This window comes from Poecilia formosa, unplaced genomic scaffold, assembly GCF_000485575.1.
Source record: "Poecilia formosa unplaced genomic scaffold, Poecilia_formosa-5.1.2 Scaffold386, whole genome shotgun sequence".
Taxonomy (NCBI): Eukaryota; Metazoa; Chordata; class Actinopteri; order Cyprinodontiformes; family Poeciliidae; genus Poecilia; species Poecilia formosa.
This window is the reverse complement of record NW_006800325.1, coordinates 30,606-49,080: the sequence shown is the minus strand read 5'-3', so window position 1 is coordinate 49,080 and position 18,475 is coordinate 30,606. Positions and strand designations below refer to the sequence as shown.

The following is an 18,475-nucleotide window of genomic DNA, read 5'->3' as shown; positions in this document are numbered from 1 at the left end:
GTCCCGGGTGAAAACACGAGGTGTGTTTGTTTTTTAAACATTTTTGGGATAAAACGTGTGATGTTGTCCTGTCAGAGCGGAGCCAACGCCGTGTATTACGCAGCCCGACACGGACACGTCGACACCCTGAGGTTCCTCCACGAGAAGAAATGCCCTCTGGACGTCCAGGATAAGGCGAGTCACACACACACACGTTAAAGACACACACGGCTTCGCTACTACTGCTCAGCTGCTCTCCGCCTCCCACCCGGCCGACCGCTTTGAAACCAACACAAACACACTCACGCCGAGGGAAAAGCGGTTACTCTGGCATTTTATCAGCTTATTTGTTGTTGCTATGGAGATGGAGAAAGATGGACCGTGTGTGTGAGAGTGAGTGTGTGTGTTTGTTTTTGATGCTGCTGGTGTGGGTTTGATTGTGCAGAGCTCAGTCTGACTCACTGAATCCCAGAAGCAGTTTCCTTTAAAATGCTTGAGTTTCATCTCAGTGCTTTCAAGGTTTGGGAAGTGCTTAATTTCTGTATGAAGTTCTTGAAAGTTTGGGAAAACATTATTTACAGATAATTTCGTACACAAAATTTTTTTCTCACTGTCTGAAGTTAAATCACACTAAACTTTCTTGTTTTTAGGTCAGTTAGATTCACCAAATTATTTCAATTTGCTAAATGCCAGAAAGCTTAAAATAAGACTTCCCTAATTTTGGGAATCACCTTATTCAAGCCAGTTTTTTTATATATATAGATTTAATGAATTAATTAGAATTAACTGTGAAAATCTTAAGACAAGGATTCATCTCTAATGTCTAGGAATCTTTTCATTTCTGAAATCGGTGGAAAACGTTCAAAGTCAACTTTGAAAGTCGTCAGAAAGTCTGGAAAACTATTGATCAAGTCCACTTTAAAGATGACATGAAAGTCTGACTGCTAAATATAAAGAAACGAGGGATGACTCCAGACTTTACAAAGTATTTTGCATCCATTAGATTTTACTCTAAGTGGCCTCGTCTCCCACAAACGAGCAAACTCATCATCCAGGGTGTGTCTTCACGCAGGATCTCCCCTGTTACCAGCAGACAAGGCCTTTAAAAGCATTTCTAAAAAAAAACTCCTAAATTTGACGGGTAAAATTCAGCAAACATTTTTGCTTTAAGTAAATAAAAATTGGCCCATATGAGATTCTGTGGATATAATGAGTATCTAATTATTCCCACAAGGATTTAACAATATATAGGATGAAAATATGCTTAAATTTGTGTCAGAAAAGTTATTAAAAATGCTGCAACAAAATATGGTGTGCTTTTGTAAGAATGTTACAAAAGCACACTATCAGATCCAAAACCAGGAAGTGGACTACAACGCAGGGCATTCTGGGTAAATATAACCAAAGCAGACATGCTAGCCTAGCGCTAGCAGGAGAAATGGTTTATGGTCTTGACCAACAAATAAAGAGGAATCTTACAACCGCTAAAGTCTGACCTCGCTCTCATTCTTGCTGCTTTGTCGTACGTTCTGTATTGTACGCTATCGTCTCTTGCTAGCTGCTGTATGTAAACACTTTGGATCCGTGTTGGATTTTCAGCAGTAAGCATGTTCCAGAGGTGAACAGGTTTCATCTTTAAGCTTGTAATTCTCTAAATCATGTGAATATTTGCTGTTTTTCTCCTGCAGTCTGGAGAAACGGCTCTTCATGTGGCGGCTCGCTACGGCAACGTGGATGTGGTGAGCTACCTGTGCAGCATCCGGGCCAATCCAGACCTGACGGACCGGGTGAGGGTCGACCTCTGGGTCAAACATGATGAACAGAAAGGTCATGAGGGAACCGGAGCTTCATGCTGTTTGTTTATTTTATGGTCTGCAGGAGCAAGAAACGCCGCTGCACTGCGCCGCGTGGCACGGCTACTCCGCTGTAGCCAGAGCGCTCTGCCAGGCCGGCTGCCATGTTGACGCCAAGAACCGTGAGGGGGAGACTCCGCTGCTGACGGCGTCCGCCCGGGGCTTCGTGGACATTGTGGAGTGCTTGGTGGAGCACAAGGCGGACCTGGAGGCCACGGACAAGGTGACACACTTCCTGCTTCAACTTCCTGCTTCCTGTTTCCACTGGGAATCAATGCACTGGTGATGTCATCACACCAGGGCGTCCATCTTGTTTGACCAGCATGTTTTACAGCTTCTACTTATTTGGACTTTGAATTCAGTTAAACTCTGTTGCAATGTTGCAGGTTAAGATTTATTAGTTTTTGTTTCTTTATATTTATCTATATTTTTGTTATTTAAATGTCTGGCCCTGTTTTGACCCGGTTCTGTTTCTGACCCGGTTCTGTTGGCAGGACGGCCACACGGCGCTCCACCTGGCGGTTCGCCGCTGCCAGGTTGATGTCGTCCGCTGCCTCCTCAGGCACCGCTGCCACCTGGACCAGCAGGATCGCCATGGCAACACACCGCTCCACATCGCCTGCAAGGACGGAAATCTGGCGGTCGTCACGGCGATGTGCAGCGCCAAGGCGAGCCTGGACCTGCCCAACAAGGTGAGCTCTGATCATCAGGAAAGCTTCTACTACTGCAATGATGCATGCTGGGAAGTTTTAAAGGGACAGCGAGGAAAAACGCAGAACAGGAAATATCAATCTGTTTCCAGATGTTACTGTTCATCAGTTCGTTCTATCCATCTAAAGTCCATCCATCCATTTTGCATCTATCTGTTTTTCCTGGAGTCACTCTGATGTTCATACTGACCATTCAAACTATTCAGAGGTCATGTATGTTCGCTGTTCGCTTTTTAAAACTTCCCACTTTCACCATCTGTAGTAGAGCTGAAATGATTAATTGGATTAATTGCGATTAATCGATCATTAATATAATCACCAACTAATTTAGTTAATGGTTAACTGGAGTAGACTCAAAAAAGGTGATTTGTTGAAAGAACAATATATTAGGAGCAATAACTAAACCAAAATTGTACAGAAACATATATTTATCATTTAAAATAACATGAAAACTTTTCTTATAAATATGTTTTACGGTGGGAGATTTAGGCCATAAAATGTTAATCTTCTTTTTAGGAGTCGATGCCCGCTCTGGAACGGGCAAACACGTGACGCATTTATAAGGCCTCGTAACAACACTGACAGCATGCCGAGTGTTCATTTCAACTCGGCATGCTGGACGGACGGCATGCAGCACGGACTTCAGACTTTATAAAAGTGGTGGTTTTATATTGGTTTTGTGGTTATTTACTTCAAAATAAAGCCAGAAATATGATCGATCATTTCCGCCTTATTTTGTGGGGTCTAAATGTGCCACATTTCTAAAAAACCAATGAAAAGGTGTTGACGGTCTGTTGCTAGGTGAACGGAGACACGTGGTGCGAGACGCTGTGGAGCGTTTTGGAGACGGGAAGAGACTGGAGCGCAGTGACGCTTTGGATTGTACTAGGAGTGTTTCGGATGAGTTTTTTAGACTATAAGTGTCTTAGTTAGAGTTCGTGTGTTAGCCGAACACACAAACTAGTAGTTTTGTTAGCCGTCGCTAACAAAACTAGCGACGGCTAGTTTTGTTTGTAGTAGTTTTGCTAGCCGTCGCTACATGGCTGCAGAGCGAGCTCTGATGCAGAGAAGAGGAAGACTGCGCGCCGGGGCGGCCATTTAGACCCCAGACTCCTAAGGGTTAAGTATGATTTCTTATTTTTCACACAGTGAACATCTTAACATACTGAGAAATTTGTGTAATTATATGAAACTTATTATAATAATAAACACAAACCTTCAAATGACAAAACGAAAAGCAAAAATTAACATGAAAAACTAATATTTCCATATTTTCTTTGTTTAAAAAATTAATTTACTTGTTTTTAATGTATTTCTAACATATAAAAAGGCTGCAGAATGTGCTAACTTTTTAACTCAATAACTAAAATAATCACCTTAATAATTAGATGCATCTTCACTGAATTGAAAGTAAGAATGTGACGTCATGCGTATTACATTTTGTTTTCACCTTTGTGTCGTTAAAACTTTATTTTTCATCCACCCTGTTGGAATGAAAAACAGTTTTTCTCTGCGATTTAAATCCGATTCGACCCGGCCTTCCCACACGTTGCTGATTTCACTTCCCACTTTGACTCTCTCCATTTTAACGTGTTTCACTTTCAGTGGGGAACGTTTCTGACAGGCTGCTGATGCATATCTGCTAGACATGGAGGGATTTGTGCTTTACTTTCCCTTATTTCAGGCTTATCTAAAGCAGCGTTTCGCAGACAGCGTCACACGCTCTGCGTTCATCTTCAGCTGGAAACAACGTGAGCGGATCAATGAGCAGGAGGGAGTGGAAATGATCCCGTCTGTTCACAGTTAGAAAGATGGAAGCCAACTGGAGATAAAGTCAGGCTTCATTTTGGGGTGGCGGTTAATTTTTCTATAAATGGCAGATACACTGCAAAACCATAAAATCTTACCAACTATTTTTTGTCTAATTTCCAGTGCAAATGTTTTATTACACTTAAAATAAGACATTTATGCTTATGAATCTTTTTCTTAGCCTTTTAATGTGATATGAAATGAAGCCGTTTATGTCAGCAGATTATGGCGCTTATGCTAGTCGACAAAAGTTTGGAGAAAATGCTTCAATGTTTAAAAATAGCTGAATATATTTTTGAAAATCGTGTCTTCTGTTGAGTATTAATTACCTGATCAACATGCACATAATCAAAATACTTCAACTTTTTTAAATTCTGCACCTATGAAAAACTAAAACTGCTACTATAACTAATAATAACAAATTTAACTAATAATTACTAATAAAATCTAGCAAACATGCTCTAAAAACTGAGTTTTATTTTGACATCCAGCATGGACGGACTCCTCTCCACCTGGCTGCTGGAAACGGGAGCCTGGAGGTCGTCCGCCATCTTTGTCTGGCCGGAGCAAACATCGACGCCGTCACAAACGTAAGTCAGCAAATAACTGCAGTTTATAAGCAACACGGCCTTGTTTATGTAGCGAAATGTCTCCCTATTTACATAACAGTTTAATTGTTTGAAGGGAAATTTGTAGTTTCCTGACTGAGATGGAGTCAGTAAACACCAGATCTGGTTCCGGAAAAATCCAACCTCAATATTCAAACTAACAAACAGAAAAAAATTCAGCATTTATTGACCAAACCTCAGAAATTTCCAAGTTTTTTCTAGAAAATTTCTGAGATTAATCTCAAAATGTTGGAGTTTTTCCTCACTAATCTTTAACTTTTGGAGCTCAGAAATTTTCTAGTTTTTTCTAGAAAATTTCTGAGATTAATCTCAGTTTCAGAGTTTTTTTTTTGTTTTTTGTTTTTCAACCTTTGAGTCTCAGAAATGTCTACGTTTTCTCTTGAAAATTTCTGAGATTAATCTAAATTTTTTTAGATTTTTCTCTGAAATTTCTGAGTTTCTTTGTAGAAAATGTCTGAGATTTTTTTCCATAAAATTCCTGAGACTACTCTAAGAAGAGACGGTCTCCACTCGAAGCTCTTCCTCGTATAGTAAAAATTGTATGACAGCTGATGTGAAATGCATGTTTAATCCAGGATGTTTAATTTATTGTCCAGCCGGCTGTTTTGTGTCGTGATGCTGCAGAGGAGCGAAGAGCTGAAGGATCTCCGTTTATTTCTGGGATTTTCTCCGTCAAACCAATAGATGTCTTAAATTCAGACACTTTTTTATGACTGAATCCTTGTCAGGCTGCTTGTATAATTGTTCATCGTCCTTTTAAACTCTCCATAGCAACAGTTATGTAATAACATGTGGAACTGATTCTCCCTCCGGTTTGTGTGATTAACGAGCCGCTGGTTGCCAAGCATCAGTCGTAGTAGTTGTGACACCTTCCATCTGCAGCCGTCTCTGACACGTTGAAGCGGTCAGTGTTTGGTTTCACTTCATTTTAACTTGCAGCTCAGTTGTGCTGTTCTCCATTTACACAAGAAAAATAAAGGAATGAAGCAGCAGATGCATTTCCTCGTGTGGAGCAGCAAACGCAGCCGGGCGGCGGCGGATGGCTCGGCTCCTAAAGCATGATGTGAGGTTTGGTTGTAAAACAATGAAAAACATGTAAAGGAGAAAGAATGAGAGTTCCCCTACTTAAATACGTGGAAACTGAAAGACAATATTGGGTTTCCGATAACAAGACTAGATGACACTGTGTTGATATTCTTGAATCTCGCCTTTGTTTTCGTTTTGTTTTTCAGAATCAAATGTCATTCTGACATAATCCTGATGCCAAAATCCATTAAAGTTCAGTTTTTTTTAGTACTTATACCAACACTAAGTCTAAATATAGAAACTCTGAAATGCATAAGTTCCTGGTACATTTTCTAGTATTTTAGGTTTTGAATAAGTAATTATCACCAAATGTGGTCCAGATTCTAGATTCAGCCCCAGTAGGGCTGGATCTAGAAAAATAAGGGCCCTGGGCTGCAGTTAGTTTTGGTCTCCCATAGCAAAAAAAAAAAAAATCTTTTATGCCTGCAGATTGCACAATATTAATAGCTAGGCCTCCATATTTGATGGCAGACAGCTCCATGTTGGTTAAATTAATAAAAATGCAACTATGTTTTAAATGTAAAATGAACTTTTCTTTTTATGAGTAACATGAAGCCAATAAATCATCTAACTGATGATCTGATTTCTCCATGTCGTCTTTATTCTCTCCAGGATGGAAAAACAGCCGAGGATTTGGCTTCTGCTGATCATCATGAACACATCGTGGATTTATTAGGAAAGCTTAAAAAGGTAAAAATCTTTTTTTTTAAAGAGGTAAAACAATTTAAATGTTGCTTTGAATGTCTGTAAGTAGTTTCAATACGAGCCTAAACGTAGGATAATGATGCAGAGTCGGGTTTCACAGTCTCGGCACTCGACTATTTTGGTGTGAAGGTGTCGAGACGAAGATAGAAACAATCTGCCAAAGGAAGGATGGAGGTTTTCACAGAGCTGGAGAAGTCTCATGCAGGTTTATGGCTCCTAACGCGCAGAAAGACGGTCAAAACGGTTTGTGTTCATGCACAAACTCACAAACCTCTCATTAAATGCGTTTCCATCAATGTTTATTTTTATGCCCTTCTTTAAGTATCTTATAAGAGAAGATTGATGGAAACGGCAAAATTTGAGATAAGTTCCTCAGAATTGCAAGACAAATGCTTTTACGCTTGAGGTTGTTTTTGACTTTTCCAGAAAAGAGTTAAAGCACAAAAAGGCAAATAATGTCAAATAGTGACCCTCCTATCCATGGCGGGTTTGAGCCTTACCAGAGCCACGAAACCCTGAAACATGGTAAAAGTCCAAACCTCTGATTCCATTTTTCTAAGATGGTGTCTATGCTAGCTAGCAAACTCTACTTCCTGTTTATTACAGCCATTCGTGATGTCAACATTTAACAAAATTACGCTTTGAGTTGTCTGGTTGATTCAAAACATAAATTCATCTTATACAATGATGTGTTGATGAAGAATACTGATTGTTAAAGCCGTCACATCGTTTATGCAGTGGAGATCTGTTGAGGAATATCAACTCTACATGAAGTGAAGTGATTTTTATTGACCTTAAACTTTTTAAATTTGTTTAAAAAAGGTTTAAAGGTTCGTTTAAAAGTGCGATCCTGCTGAGAACCTGCTGAGATTCAGAGCAAAGCGTGAAAACGTGAAAGCAGCAACTGTGAAAACAGTCATCCTCTGCATATGCTGAGCTAAAATAAGACTCTAACACACAGATTTGATAAAGACTGACTTCTTCTCAAGGCCAGGATATGGAAAAGAAAACATGTTGCTTTAGCTAAACGGAGCACAGATGCTGCACTCTGTGAACCACAATCAGTGGAATGAAGATGTTGGTTTGGTGGATGCAGCAGCGTAGCCGAGTGGGAGCGTGGAGTGTTTCACGTCCCCCTCAGAGTTGGAGGCCATGATGATCCTGACTCATCTGCTGGATGCCTGCAGGACGACCTCACTGTCGACCACTGGCAGCATTACACGCAGCCATGGTGCGCAGCGTTCGTTTTGGTTTCTGATCAGTCGAAAAACAGATTTTAGGTTGAGTTTTACATGCACAGCTTGATGTTCAGTGTTTAAATCCATTTTATTTCTGTTTATTATGATAGTTCTAGCTTACAGCTCACACACATTTCAGCTTTTCTGACAAAGTATTGCTTAAGGTCAGTTAGAAAATAAAATTTAAATAAGGCTTAAATATATAACTTTATTCTCATTATTCTATTACTTTATTCTAGTAATTTTACAACTTTATTCTCATAATTACATGCTTTTGTCCTCGTGTCTATTTTATTTTATTTTTTTTAGCATGGCATTAATACCCTGCTACATTCCATAGATGTTAAGCACAAGCATTAATTTTTTCCTCCTCCTCGTTTCCAGGACAACCACAAACTGAGCTACATCCAGCAGCTGCGCCCCACTCAGACCATCCAGCCCAGGATCAAACTGAAGCTGTTCGGACACTCCGGGTCCGGGAAGAGCACGCTGCTGGAGTCGCTGAAATGCGGCATCCTGCGCAGCTTCTTCCGGAGGCGCAGGACGACGCGCATGGCCAACTCAGCGCGACACCCCAACTCCCCCGTCAACTCCAAACCCGCAGGTAGCGACACATCCTATTTCAAGCAGAAAACAAATATAACATCTGTTATGGATTTTTTTATTTATTATTTATTTATTTTACTTTTTTGCATATTTTTTCTCATTTTCTCTCTCAAATGAAAGAGAGACCATTATTAGGGAAAAAAACAAAACGGTCTGTACTATTACAAAAATGACAAACATTAATTCAGATGATGAAGAAAAATATTGGCCTTTCACAACTGACCAGGATATGAGGGAAATGAATGATTCTGTCTGCAGAAGACAGAATCATTTTATGATGAGATGATGAAGTGAATCTGACTCTGCAGGTAACTTTTATGGTTTAAATAGTTAACTTTATCTCAACATCTGAGTGTTTAGCCTTCAGTAAAATTAATCCAGTTTTAATAAAGACAGACTGGATTCACCTAAACGAATAGAATAAAATGTTTCCAACAGGCTCCAGAAAAACAGCGGGTAGGTGCGGCTCTGCAGCATGTGATGGAAATTCAAATGTCAAGGCTGTAACAAGGGGATTTATTTGCGGTAACACAGCGCCCCCATGTGGTAAAAGTGACGTTTTAGATAAAAACCAAAAGTTAAAAGAAAACAAAAACTGCATCATCACAACACCTGTTTGAGCTACAGCTTGTGGGTTTGTAATATTTATTCCTGATAATATTAGATGTAGTTTGTGGAACAAACTGCAGAGAAATCCTCTGACCAGAGTCTCAGCCAGCCAGCCTGGTTGGTAAACATTCTGCAGATTCAGGTTTGTGTCTCTTCCTCTGCAGTCTCTGTGAGCATCTCCAACCTTTACCCCGGCTGTGAGAACGTGAGCGTGCGCAGTCGCAGCATGATGTTCGAGCCCAGCCTGACCAAAGGCGTGCTGGAGGTTTTCTCCCCCGTCCACAGCGCGCTGTCGGCAGCGGACGAGCTGGCCACCAAGGCCATCGACATCCAGCACGCCAACATCCACGGTGAGAGGCTCGCGAAGAACACCCTGGAAATTCACCTCCACTGTACAGATCTCTGTGTAGTATGGAAGCCCGTTTCTGCCATGAAAGAAGAAAAACCCAGGAGGAAGCCATAATTACAAGATTTAAAGTCATATTTTTGAGATTTAGTCATAATTTCAAGATTGAGTCATAATTATGAGCGTCAGTCATAATTTTGACTTTCAGTCTCAACTTTCTAAGTTAAAATCTTGAGATTGAATCTCATAATTGTGATTTTCTAAGTTCTAATATTGAGATCCAATCATAATTTTTACATAAAGAGTCATAATTGTGATATTCAAAGTCATGATTATAAGATACTGGAGCAAGCCTCCTTATAGAAACAATGTGACCTTTTTGCATAATTCTGACTTTTAAAACTCATAATTACTATTGTTTTTTTTTTCTTTCATGGCATGAATGTACTTCCATAGACAGATATTCTTTAACATATTAAAATGTAACGTAACCTCCTCCTTTCCTCTGAAGGTGTTGGTGACTTCAGCATTTGGGAGTTCTCAGGAAACCCCGTCTACCACTGCTCCTACGACTACTTTGCGGCCAACGACGTGACGGCGATCCACCTGGTGCTGTTCAGCCTGGAGGAGCCGTACGAGACGCAGCTGGGCCACATCACCTACTGGCTGAACCTGCTGAAGGCCCTCACCCCGCCGCAGGACAACATCGGTAAAGAGTGCTGCATTCACTCACACACCGCTCGAAATGATCAAAATATTTATGTCCGCTGCCTCCCAACAGCCTCATTTAAAATCCAATAACCATAACTTATAATTCCCAAATGTTTTCTATCTTAGATTAAATATCTGCCCTGCAACATTCATCTGGAAAAACATAAAACCAATTTTCATAAGTCTTTACGCCGTAGCAGTTATAGTGAATCTAATAAACTCAACATAAACTTTTTCACATTTCCTCATTTGTTTCCTTTGCATTAAGCAAAAGCTTCTAGAGAGGTTCATAATGTGCAAAGGTATCAGTCAGAAGAAGGGTTGAAACAATTCTACAGCATTAAATATGTAACAGCCAGAAGCTTACATACATACACTGCAAAACCACAAACTCTTATCAAGTGTTTTTGGTCTAGGTTTTAGTACGTCTGAAATAAGACGAAATTGTCTTACAAGTAATTTTCAGCAAGAAGGTAGAGTTTGTTTTAAGTAAATAATTCTTAAATATTGTTGGAAAAGTACTAGTTTCCCCATCTCGCATACAAAAACACATATTTCTCATGTTATATGTGAAATAATCTGGTTTTTCATCAATTTGTCATTCAAATTCTCATTAAAAAAAAAAGACAAAATTTCAACCATTCCTGAACTGCAGTCAGGGGCCACACAGAATTGTTCCAAGGGCCACGGATGACTCCCGAACCACACTTTAGGCACCCCTGATGAAGAGTCAGCATGCAGCTCCAGTTTTTACATCTAGATGGCACCGGTCAGGCCCACAGTCTGGGCTGATTGGTACCAGATCAGCCCAGATAAAGATGGTTATAAATTCAGCCTTTCATCACCTGAAAACAGACTTCCAAAAACTACAAAATTACTGAAACACTGATTTCCTTTAAATCAAAGCTGAAAACCCGCTTCTTTATTGTTGATTAATAATAACGAACATTGATCAACACATTGGATCTGTATTTGCTTATTAAAAATGTAACATTTATTGCTTGTTTCATCATTTTTGACTGCCTGGTGTTTTTATGATGTAAAGCACTTTCACTGCCTAGTTGCTGATGTCCTCTACAGGTAAACCTGATGTTAGACCTGACGTTTGTCTGTGACGTTACTGATGTTTTGATTTTCTGTCCAGTTTTCGGCGGTCGGATCCAGCAGCCGCTGACGGTCGTCCTGGTGGCGACGCACGCCGACCTGGCCGACATCACCAGGGCGTTCTCTGGAGAGTTCAGTTACGACAAAGAGCGAGCGCTGCTCAAGGAAGTCAGGAACAGGTCGGGAATCAAACCACAGCACAAAACGCCAAACAGAATTACCGTTTTTAAACCTGGTTTAACCCAGAAAACCTTTAAAGCACGTTGCTGAAAACGCTAATACAGCCAACCATGCTTTAGTGATAAAACTGAAGAAAATAAAATCCAGATTGCTCTGAAACGGTAAACCAACATCTTCTGTTACTGATTTATAAAAAATAAACAAAAGACAATCAGCCTGGCGGGGGAGAAGTAAAGCCTGGTGGCCCGCCAGGCTAATGATTCACTGGGAAAAACCCTGCTTTAACTGCAGACATGGGAAAAATAGGAGAAACTGAAGAAAATCCCGTTCAGGTTGATCTGAAATGGTAAAAGTTTTTCTGGTTTCCAGGTTTGGGAACGATCTGCAGATCAGCGACAAACTGTTTGTGATGGACACCGGAGCATCAAACTCCAAGGACCTGAAGCTGCTGAGGAGTCACCTGCAGGAGCTGCGCGCCAGCATCGTCTCTGTGAGTCCAAACGTCTGCAAACATCAGAGCCTTCAGCATTTGGAGCACAAAGTTACTGCACTGTTTAATATTTCCAAAAACAATCTAGAAAACCTGCATTTTTTGCAGCATTTATTAAACGGCATCATAACTTTTTAGGATACTTTTTTATTTTTATCGAACAAAAATGTACAAAACAGGTTTTTCATTAAAGAACAGCATCAAAATCAATCAGTCTGTTGAGATAAATTAACATATTTTAAGAAAAGGAAATACAATAAATACAAGATAAACGAATATATGAAAAAAGATCTAAAAAAAACCCCCATAAAAGCTAAAATGTCTAAATACTTGTAAAAAAAACATTCAGAGGTTTCTGTAAAAATATTGTAATAAATATTATTAAGGAATTTGAGGGATTCAATCAGAGGTTTTGGTTCTTACAGGAAATTAGTATTAAGTGTCAAGTTTGTGTGTGTAAATGGAAAAATTTGCATAGATAATAAAATAAGGCATACGTTCTAAATTACAGTTTTCAGAGTTTCTGTAAAAGCAGATAATATCCTTGAGTTTTAATGAGCAAACAGAAACGGTGAGATTTGAGGTCACTGCAGCATTTTCTGGATGCATCACAACAAATTTAGTTTTTTTATCTGAAAGCGCAGAGCATCTGTACGCCGAGCAGGAGTCCAGTTCACAGAATATATGTACAATTTAAAGTGCATTTCTTTAGCTTTGTTAGAGCTTTGGTGCAAGATGTTCAACACAACACCTCACCAACATCGTTAAAGCAAAAGCAGCCTTCAAAATAAAAGCATCCTGTAGTAAACATCGGTACTACAAACTCATGCAGGCGTGTTAAAGGTTTAAAGTGCTTTAGTTTCTACTCCATTAGTTTATTTGTGCTCTCACCTTCCTGTTCTCCCTCGTTGCAGAGGTTCGGTCCGATGACGCAGCTGTCGGAGCGCCTGCTGGCCGCGCTGCCGTCCTGGAGGAAGCTGAGCGGGCCGAACCAGCTGACGTCATGGCAACAGTTTGTCAGCGACGTCCAGGAGCAGATCAACCCGCTGGTCAGCCAGGACCACCTCCGGACTCTGGCCATGCAGCTGCACAGCATGGGGGAGGTGAGGCGTCACACACCAGAACCCAACGTCAGCAGTGCTGGTTACCAGTTCAGTCAGTACCACGACTGGCCACCAGGGCGCACTGCTGAGTCAGGGGCGTTTAGTCAGCCTGTTTACCAGAACGACTCGACTCAGAAACCCAAACATGAAAGGTTCATCGAGCCTCTGCTGCAGAAGAGGATTAGGACAACTGAAAAAAAGAAAATCTTTCTGAACAGAGATGAGCATGTTTTGTTTAGGCCGTAGAGCTTTCCTAAGCTGTTTAAGGAGGAATAATTGGTTAGTTAATCTGGGGTCACAGAGGTATTTTGGGTAGAAGTGGAAAAGGAAAAACAAGCGCTTTATTCCTTAAAAGATTTTTCAAATTCATCACTAAAAGTGTCAAACGGTGAGTGAGCTTCTTCTGTGTGTTTTTCCTGCAGATCAACATCATGCAGAGCGAGACGGTGCAGGACGTCGTCGTGCTCGAGCCTCGCTGGCTCTGCACCAACGTCCTCGGTAAACTGCTGTCCGTGGAAACGCCGAAGGCCATCCACCACTACAGGGGGCGCTACAGGCTGGAGGAGGTGCAGGCGCTGGCGCCGGAGAGCGACGTGGAGGAGCTGCTGCAGATCCTGGACGCCATGGACGTCTGCGCCCGCGACATCACCAACCCGTCCATGGTGGACGTCCCGGCGCTCATCAAGACCAACGGCATGCACCGCTCCTGGACGGAGGAGGAGGACGAGGACGCGCTGATCTACGGCGGCGTGCGGCTCGTCCCCGCCGAGCACCTCACGCCGTTCCCCTGCGGCTTGTTCCACAAGCTGCAGGTCAACCTGTGCCGCTGGAGCCACCAGCAAAAACCCGAGGAGGACGGCGCCGACGACTCGGACGGAGACATCCACCTGTGGACCAACGGCGCCAAGGTGAGCCAGGCGGGGGCGGAGGCCATGATCCTGCTGGTGAACCACGGCCAGGGCGTGGAGATCCAGGTGCGCGGCCACGAGTCACAGCGGGCCAAGTGCTACGTCCTGCTGGACACCGTGTGCAGCATCACGGAGAACCTGCTGGCCTCCACGCTGCCGGGCCTGCTCACCGCCCGGTACTACCTGAGCCCGCAGCAGCTGCGGGAGCACCACGCCCCCATCATGGTGTACCAGCCCAAAGACTTCTGCCGCGCCCAGATCCAGCGCGAAACCTCGCTCACCAACACGATGGGCGGCTACCGCGAGAGCTTCAGCAGCATCCTGGCGTTCGGCTGCGCTGAGGTCTACCAGCACGGCGTTCTGGGAACCGACGTCCACATCGCCGACGTGCCGCTGCTGGCCCGCAGGAAGCTGTGCCGCATGCTGGACCCGCCCGACGCACTGGGCAAGGACTGGTGCCTGCTGGCCATGAACCTCGGCCTCACCGACCTGGTGGCCAAGCACAGCGGCGGCAGCGGCGGTGGCGCCGCACCGGACGCCGACGCGCAGCCGGCGCCGCCCAGCCCGACGGCGGCGCTGCTGCGGGAGTGGAGCGGCAGAGCCGGCAGCACGGTCGGTGTTCTGATGATCAAACTGCGGGAGCTGGGGCGTCGGGACGCCGCGGACTTCCTGCTCAAGGCGTCGCCGGTGTTCAGGGTCAACATGGAGGCGCTGAGCGGCGCCCCCAACGGATACCCGCCCACCTGCAACGGCGGCACGTCGTACAACTCAATCAGCTCCGTCATATCGCGCTGACGAGCCGCAGCTTCAGCAACGAAGTGCAATCATAAAGAGCTGCTCGCCGTTTCCCAACATCCTGTACAGCCGACCTTCCCCCTCTGCACTGCAAAAACACAAAACCTGAAGAAACATAAAATATGACCAAATAATCTAATTTCTACTGCAAATATCTTAGTAAATTAAAAATAAGGCAAAACTAACTCGAAGGAAACTTTTCATCAAAATGTTGGCGCTTGTTTTACTAAATAATTCCTTAATATTGATGAAATGGTTCCACTTCCACTTGCAGATTATTTCACATATTACAACACATTTTCCCAATTAGGTTTTTTTGGGGGGTTGAAAACAGAAATTAGAGTTTTATCTCAACAATGCATTAAATAAACCAATCGGTGTCTGTTAAATTGTATGGTTTTATAACTCAGTCTGTAAAATCCATAAATCAGCCTGAGGATTCATTTTCACTGCAAAAACTCAAAATCTTACCAAATATTTTTAGTCTAATTTCTAGTGCAAATATCTTTAAAGTAAGACAAACTAAGTCAAAAGTAACTTTTCAGCAACAAATAAGATGAAAAAAGTTCTAATTATTTTAGTTGAAACAAAACATTTTTCCCATTTTATGAATAAAATAATCTGCCAGTGGAACAAGAGATTTTTCCCATATTATAAGTGAAAATATCTTGTTCTACTAACCATTTAGTTATTTAATTTATAACTAAGATTGAAGCTTGTTTTTGGTCAATAATTCCTCAATATTAATTAAAAAAAAACTAAATCTATTGGCAAATTGTTTCACTTATAACATGGGAAAATTGCCTTGTTATAAGTGAATTAATCTGCCAGTGGAACTTTTTCATCAATATTGAGGAATTATTGACTCAAAACAAGATCTTATTTCTTTGAAAAGTTACTTGGAAGTTAGTTTTTTTCTTAGAAGACATTTCTCTCACATAAGTTAGTAAAAACTTTACTAGTTTGTTTTAAGTGAACAAATCTTTAATATTAAGTTTAAAAGTTGTCGTTCCACTCGCACACTGTCTCACTTTTATCGAGATGTTTCAAGTGAAATGATCTGCCAGGGGAACCAGACATTTTTCTGATAAACTAAAATATCTTGTTATTCTGGCAGATTATTTAACTTCTGAGCAGAAGTTAAATACTTTTCTATCAATATTAAGTGATTATTGACCTAAAATAAGCTCATCCTTATTGCTGGAAAGTGACTTGTTAGTTTTGTTTTATTTCAAGCCTACTAAGATATTTACACCAGAAACTAGACCAAAAATACTTGGTAAGATTTTGTTTTTTGCAGTGTATGAATGTCGTTGAAGCTCCAAAGAGGAATCCTGTGGTTTTAATCTCATTGTGCTGCTTAATAATAATATTAACAATAATAATAATAATAATAATAATAATCCTCCTGCTCTGCTGCAAGTTGAAATAGGAAAAACTAACCCGTCTCCAGGGGAAGAAGTCGTCTGTTTTTCAGCTCCGACCCGAGAACTCTGCCTGCCCACGTTTATGTAGGAGGCCGCCATCTCTTTTACATTTAATATTATCTCAATCCTTTATTTTTTTTGGTTAATCTTTGTGTATAATTAATAAATTAAGTGTTTTTCAGAGTGCCTTCGGGGCCTTCTACCTCCCTAAAAGCACAAACCGTCTTGTTGTTGCGGCAGCTGTTCTCTCCAAACATCTGAAGAACCGTGCCTTGTAGACACTAAAACAGCAAAATCAAAAGTTTAAACCACACCCGTTTAGATTTAAGGCAGAAAACACAAATTATGAAGAATCTTATTTGGAAAAAAATCAAACAAAACCCTGTTTTTAAGTCAGATTCAGGATGGTTTTAGCAGGATGTCCCGATCCAGGCTTTTGTCTCCAATACTGATCAGATTGGATAAATAAACTGAGTTCCAGCCAGATGGTTCAGAAAAATCTGTCATGCAGATGCAGTAAAATCAGACATTTTACGTCAGTATTTTATGGCTGAGAGATTCAAACACATGAATGATGCAAACTCTGACATACAGAAAAATAAACAAAAAATGCAACAGAAAAACGCTGTATTCACAGAAAATGGAAGCAAATACAATCAGTTAAACAAACAAAATAAAAATATGGCAACAACCACAAGCAGGAAACACTGTGAACTCGTTTCACAAAATGAAAGCCCTCCAGACCACTAGGGGGCGTTGACTAACAAATCCTATGACACCAGACTCAGTAAAGATGGGATGTAGATATTTATGGGATTTTACACAAAAAAGAAGTAAATAAAGGTGTTTCATTGATGTGTTTGCTGGAAGTTTGCACCTGTCAGCCATCGTAGTATTTCTTTCTCTTAGTATTAAATTAACTAACCACCTCCCCAAAATCTTTTCTGTCCATTTTTATTGACTGGAGCAGATATATTTGGTCCCACTCAGAGTTTTGGCAGAGGTTAACAGAAATGTGCAGCTTTAACTTGTATTTCTGCTGCTGAAAATGGCTCAGTTAGCAAAAGCGCTAAGCTAAAGCTAAAATGTTGACTTTCCGCTGTGATGCGACTCATTGATAGTTTGATTTTTATCCAATTTTATTTGATTTCTGGTTGAACGTCATAAAATGTAATGAGGACTGTTCCAGCTGCTTTCTGCTCTCTGGTTGCACCAGCCAATGCAGTCTCTCTCTCCCCCCTTCTCTCCCTCCCTCCCTCCCGGCTATAAATTTAATTCTAAATGCAAACTGTGATGCGGTTTTCAAGCAAGCTGGATGAAATTAGGTCGCTGTCAGCTAACCAATGGAAAGTCTCTGTGATCGGGACATCCCATATTTTTAATAATTTTGGGTGATTCTGTTTTACAGGTCCCATAATTTCCTTCTTTTGGTTTGGATTAAATTTTCCCCTTAATAAAATGGTTTTCATTTTTGTTGTATTACCCTGAGCCAACATCAATGTTACAGTTCAGATAATGGTCTAATCACTCTACATTATGTTTTTTGCACGGTTTCTAATCACTGTTCTTAGTTTTGTGCTTTGGAGACGTTCTCTTCTGTTACTGTTTGATCGGATTGTTTTGAAGCTGCTTTAATGCTTAATATTTGGTCGTCCTGTTACAGTCTGGTTGTGTTTTTATTCAGATTTTCATTGTTACCTCTTTGGATTCAATACAGTAATCAGAGGTTCGCTGTCTTTTGTAAAGAAGTTTGTAAAAAAAAAAAAAAATATGTAAAAAAAAATATGTAATTATCTTCCGTTGTAAACATTTTAAATCTGAACCAACAACAGATTATTTTCATGATTCTTCACTAAATCATCCCGGGAAAGAAGAAACCAAAGATTCTGGTGTTTTTTCCATGTTTTGCTGTTGTTTTAGTTTTGGTTGCAGCTTCGACTTCAGCCTCTAGATGGCGGTAGAATCCACACATTGGACCTTTAATGTTTACAGCAGGAACAGAGACCAGATTCAAACTACAATTGTTGATCATAAACTGTAAAGACAGTTTGTAAGGAAATTCTGGGACCTGTTAAATGTTTTTCCATTTCAACAAAAGGAATTTTAGCCATTTTCACCAATAAAAGGACAAACTTTTGAGTTTCTAAACATTAAAAATCATCATGGCTGAGATTCATGGTCGACATC

The 18,475-nt window shown here is 41.1% G+C and overlaps 1 protein-coding gene across 3 annotated transcripts in view; it reads left to right on the top strand.

Annotated features, from left to right (window-relative positions):
- The window catches only part of dapk1 (death-associated protein kinase 1), an 85,451-nt gene extending 70,499 nt beyond the window's left edge, over positions 1–14,952 (top strand). For 2 of the 3 annotated variants that reach the window (XM_007575683.2, XM_007575682.2), the window contains exons 14-26: positions 76–174; positions 1,668–1,766; positions 1,858–2,055; positions 2,327–2,524; positions 4,843–4,941; positions 6,679–6,756; positions 8,394–8,613; positions 9,389–9,574; positions 10,082–10,279; positions 11,426–11,564; positions 11,935–12,055; positions 12,970–13,158; positions 13,581–14,952. In XM_007575683.2, the coding sequence (XP_007575745.1) occupies positions 76–174; positions 1,668–1,766; positions 1,858–2,055; positions 2,327–2,524; positions 4,843–4,941; positions 6,679–6,756; positions 8,394–8,613; positions 9,389–9,574; positions 10,082–10,279; positions 11,426–11,564; positions 11,935–12,055; positions 12,970–13,158; positions 13,581–14,861 (3,105 nt within the window). In that variant the 3' untranslated portion in view covers positions 14,862–14,952. Of the gene's footprint in view, positions 1–75; positions 175–1,667; positions 1,767–1,857; positions 2,056–2,326; positions 2,525–3,058; positions 3,265–4,842; positions 4,942–6,678; positions 6,757–8,393; positions 8,614–9,388; positions 9,575–10,081; positions 10,280–11,425; positions 11,565–11,934; positions 12,056–12,969; positions 13,159–13,580 lie in introns of those variants that run through there. The other variant, XM_007575684.2, reaches the window with a different exon arrangement.
- The last annotated feature ends 3,523 nt before the right edge of the window (positions 14,953–18,475 follow it).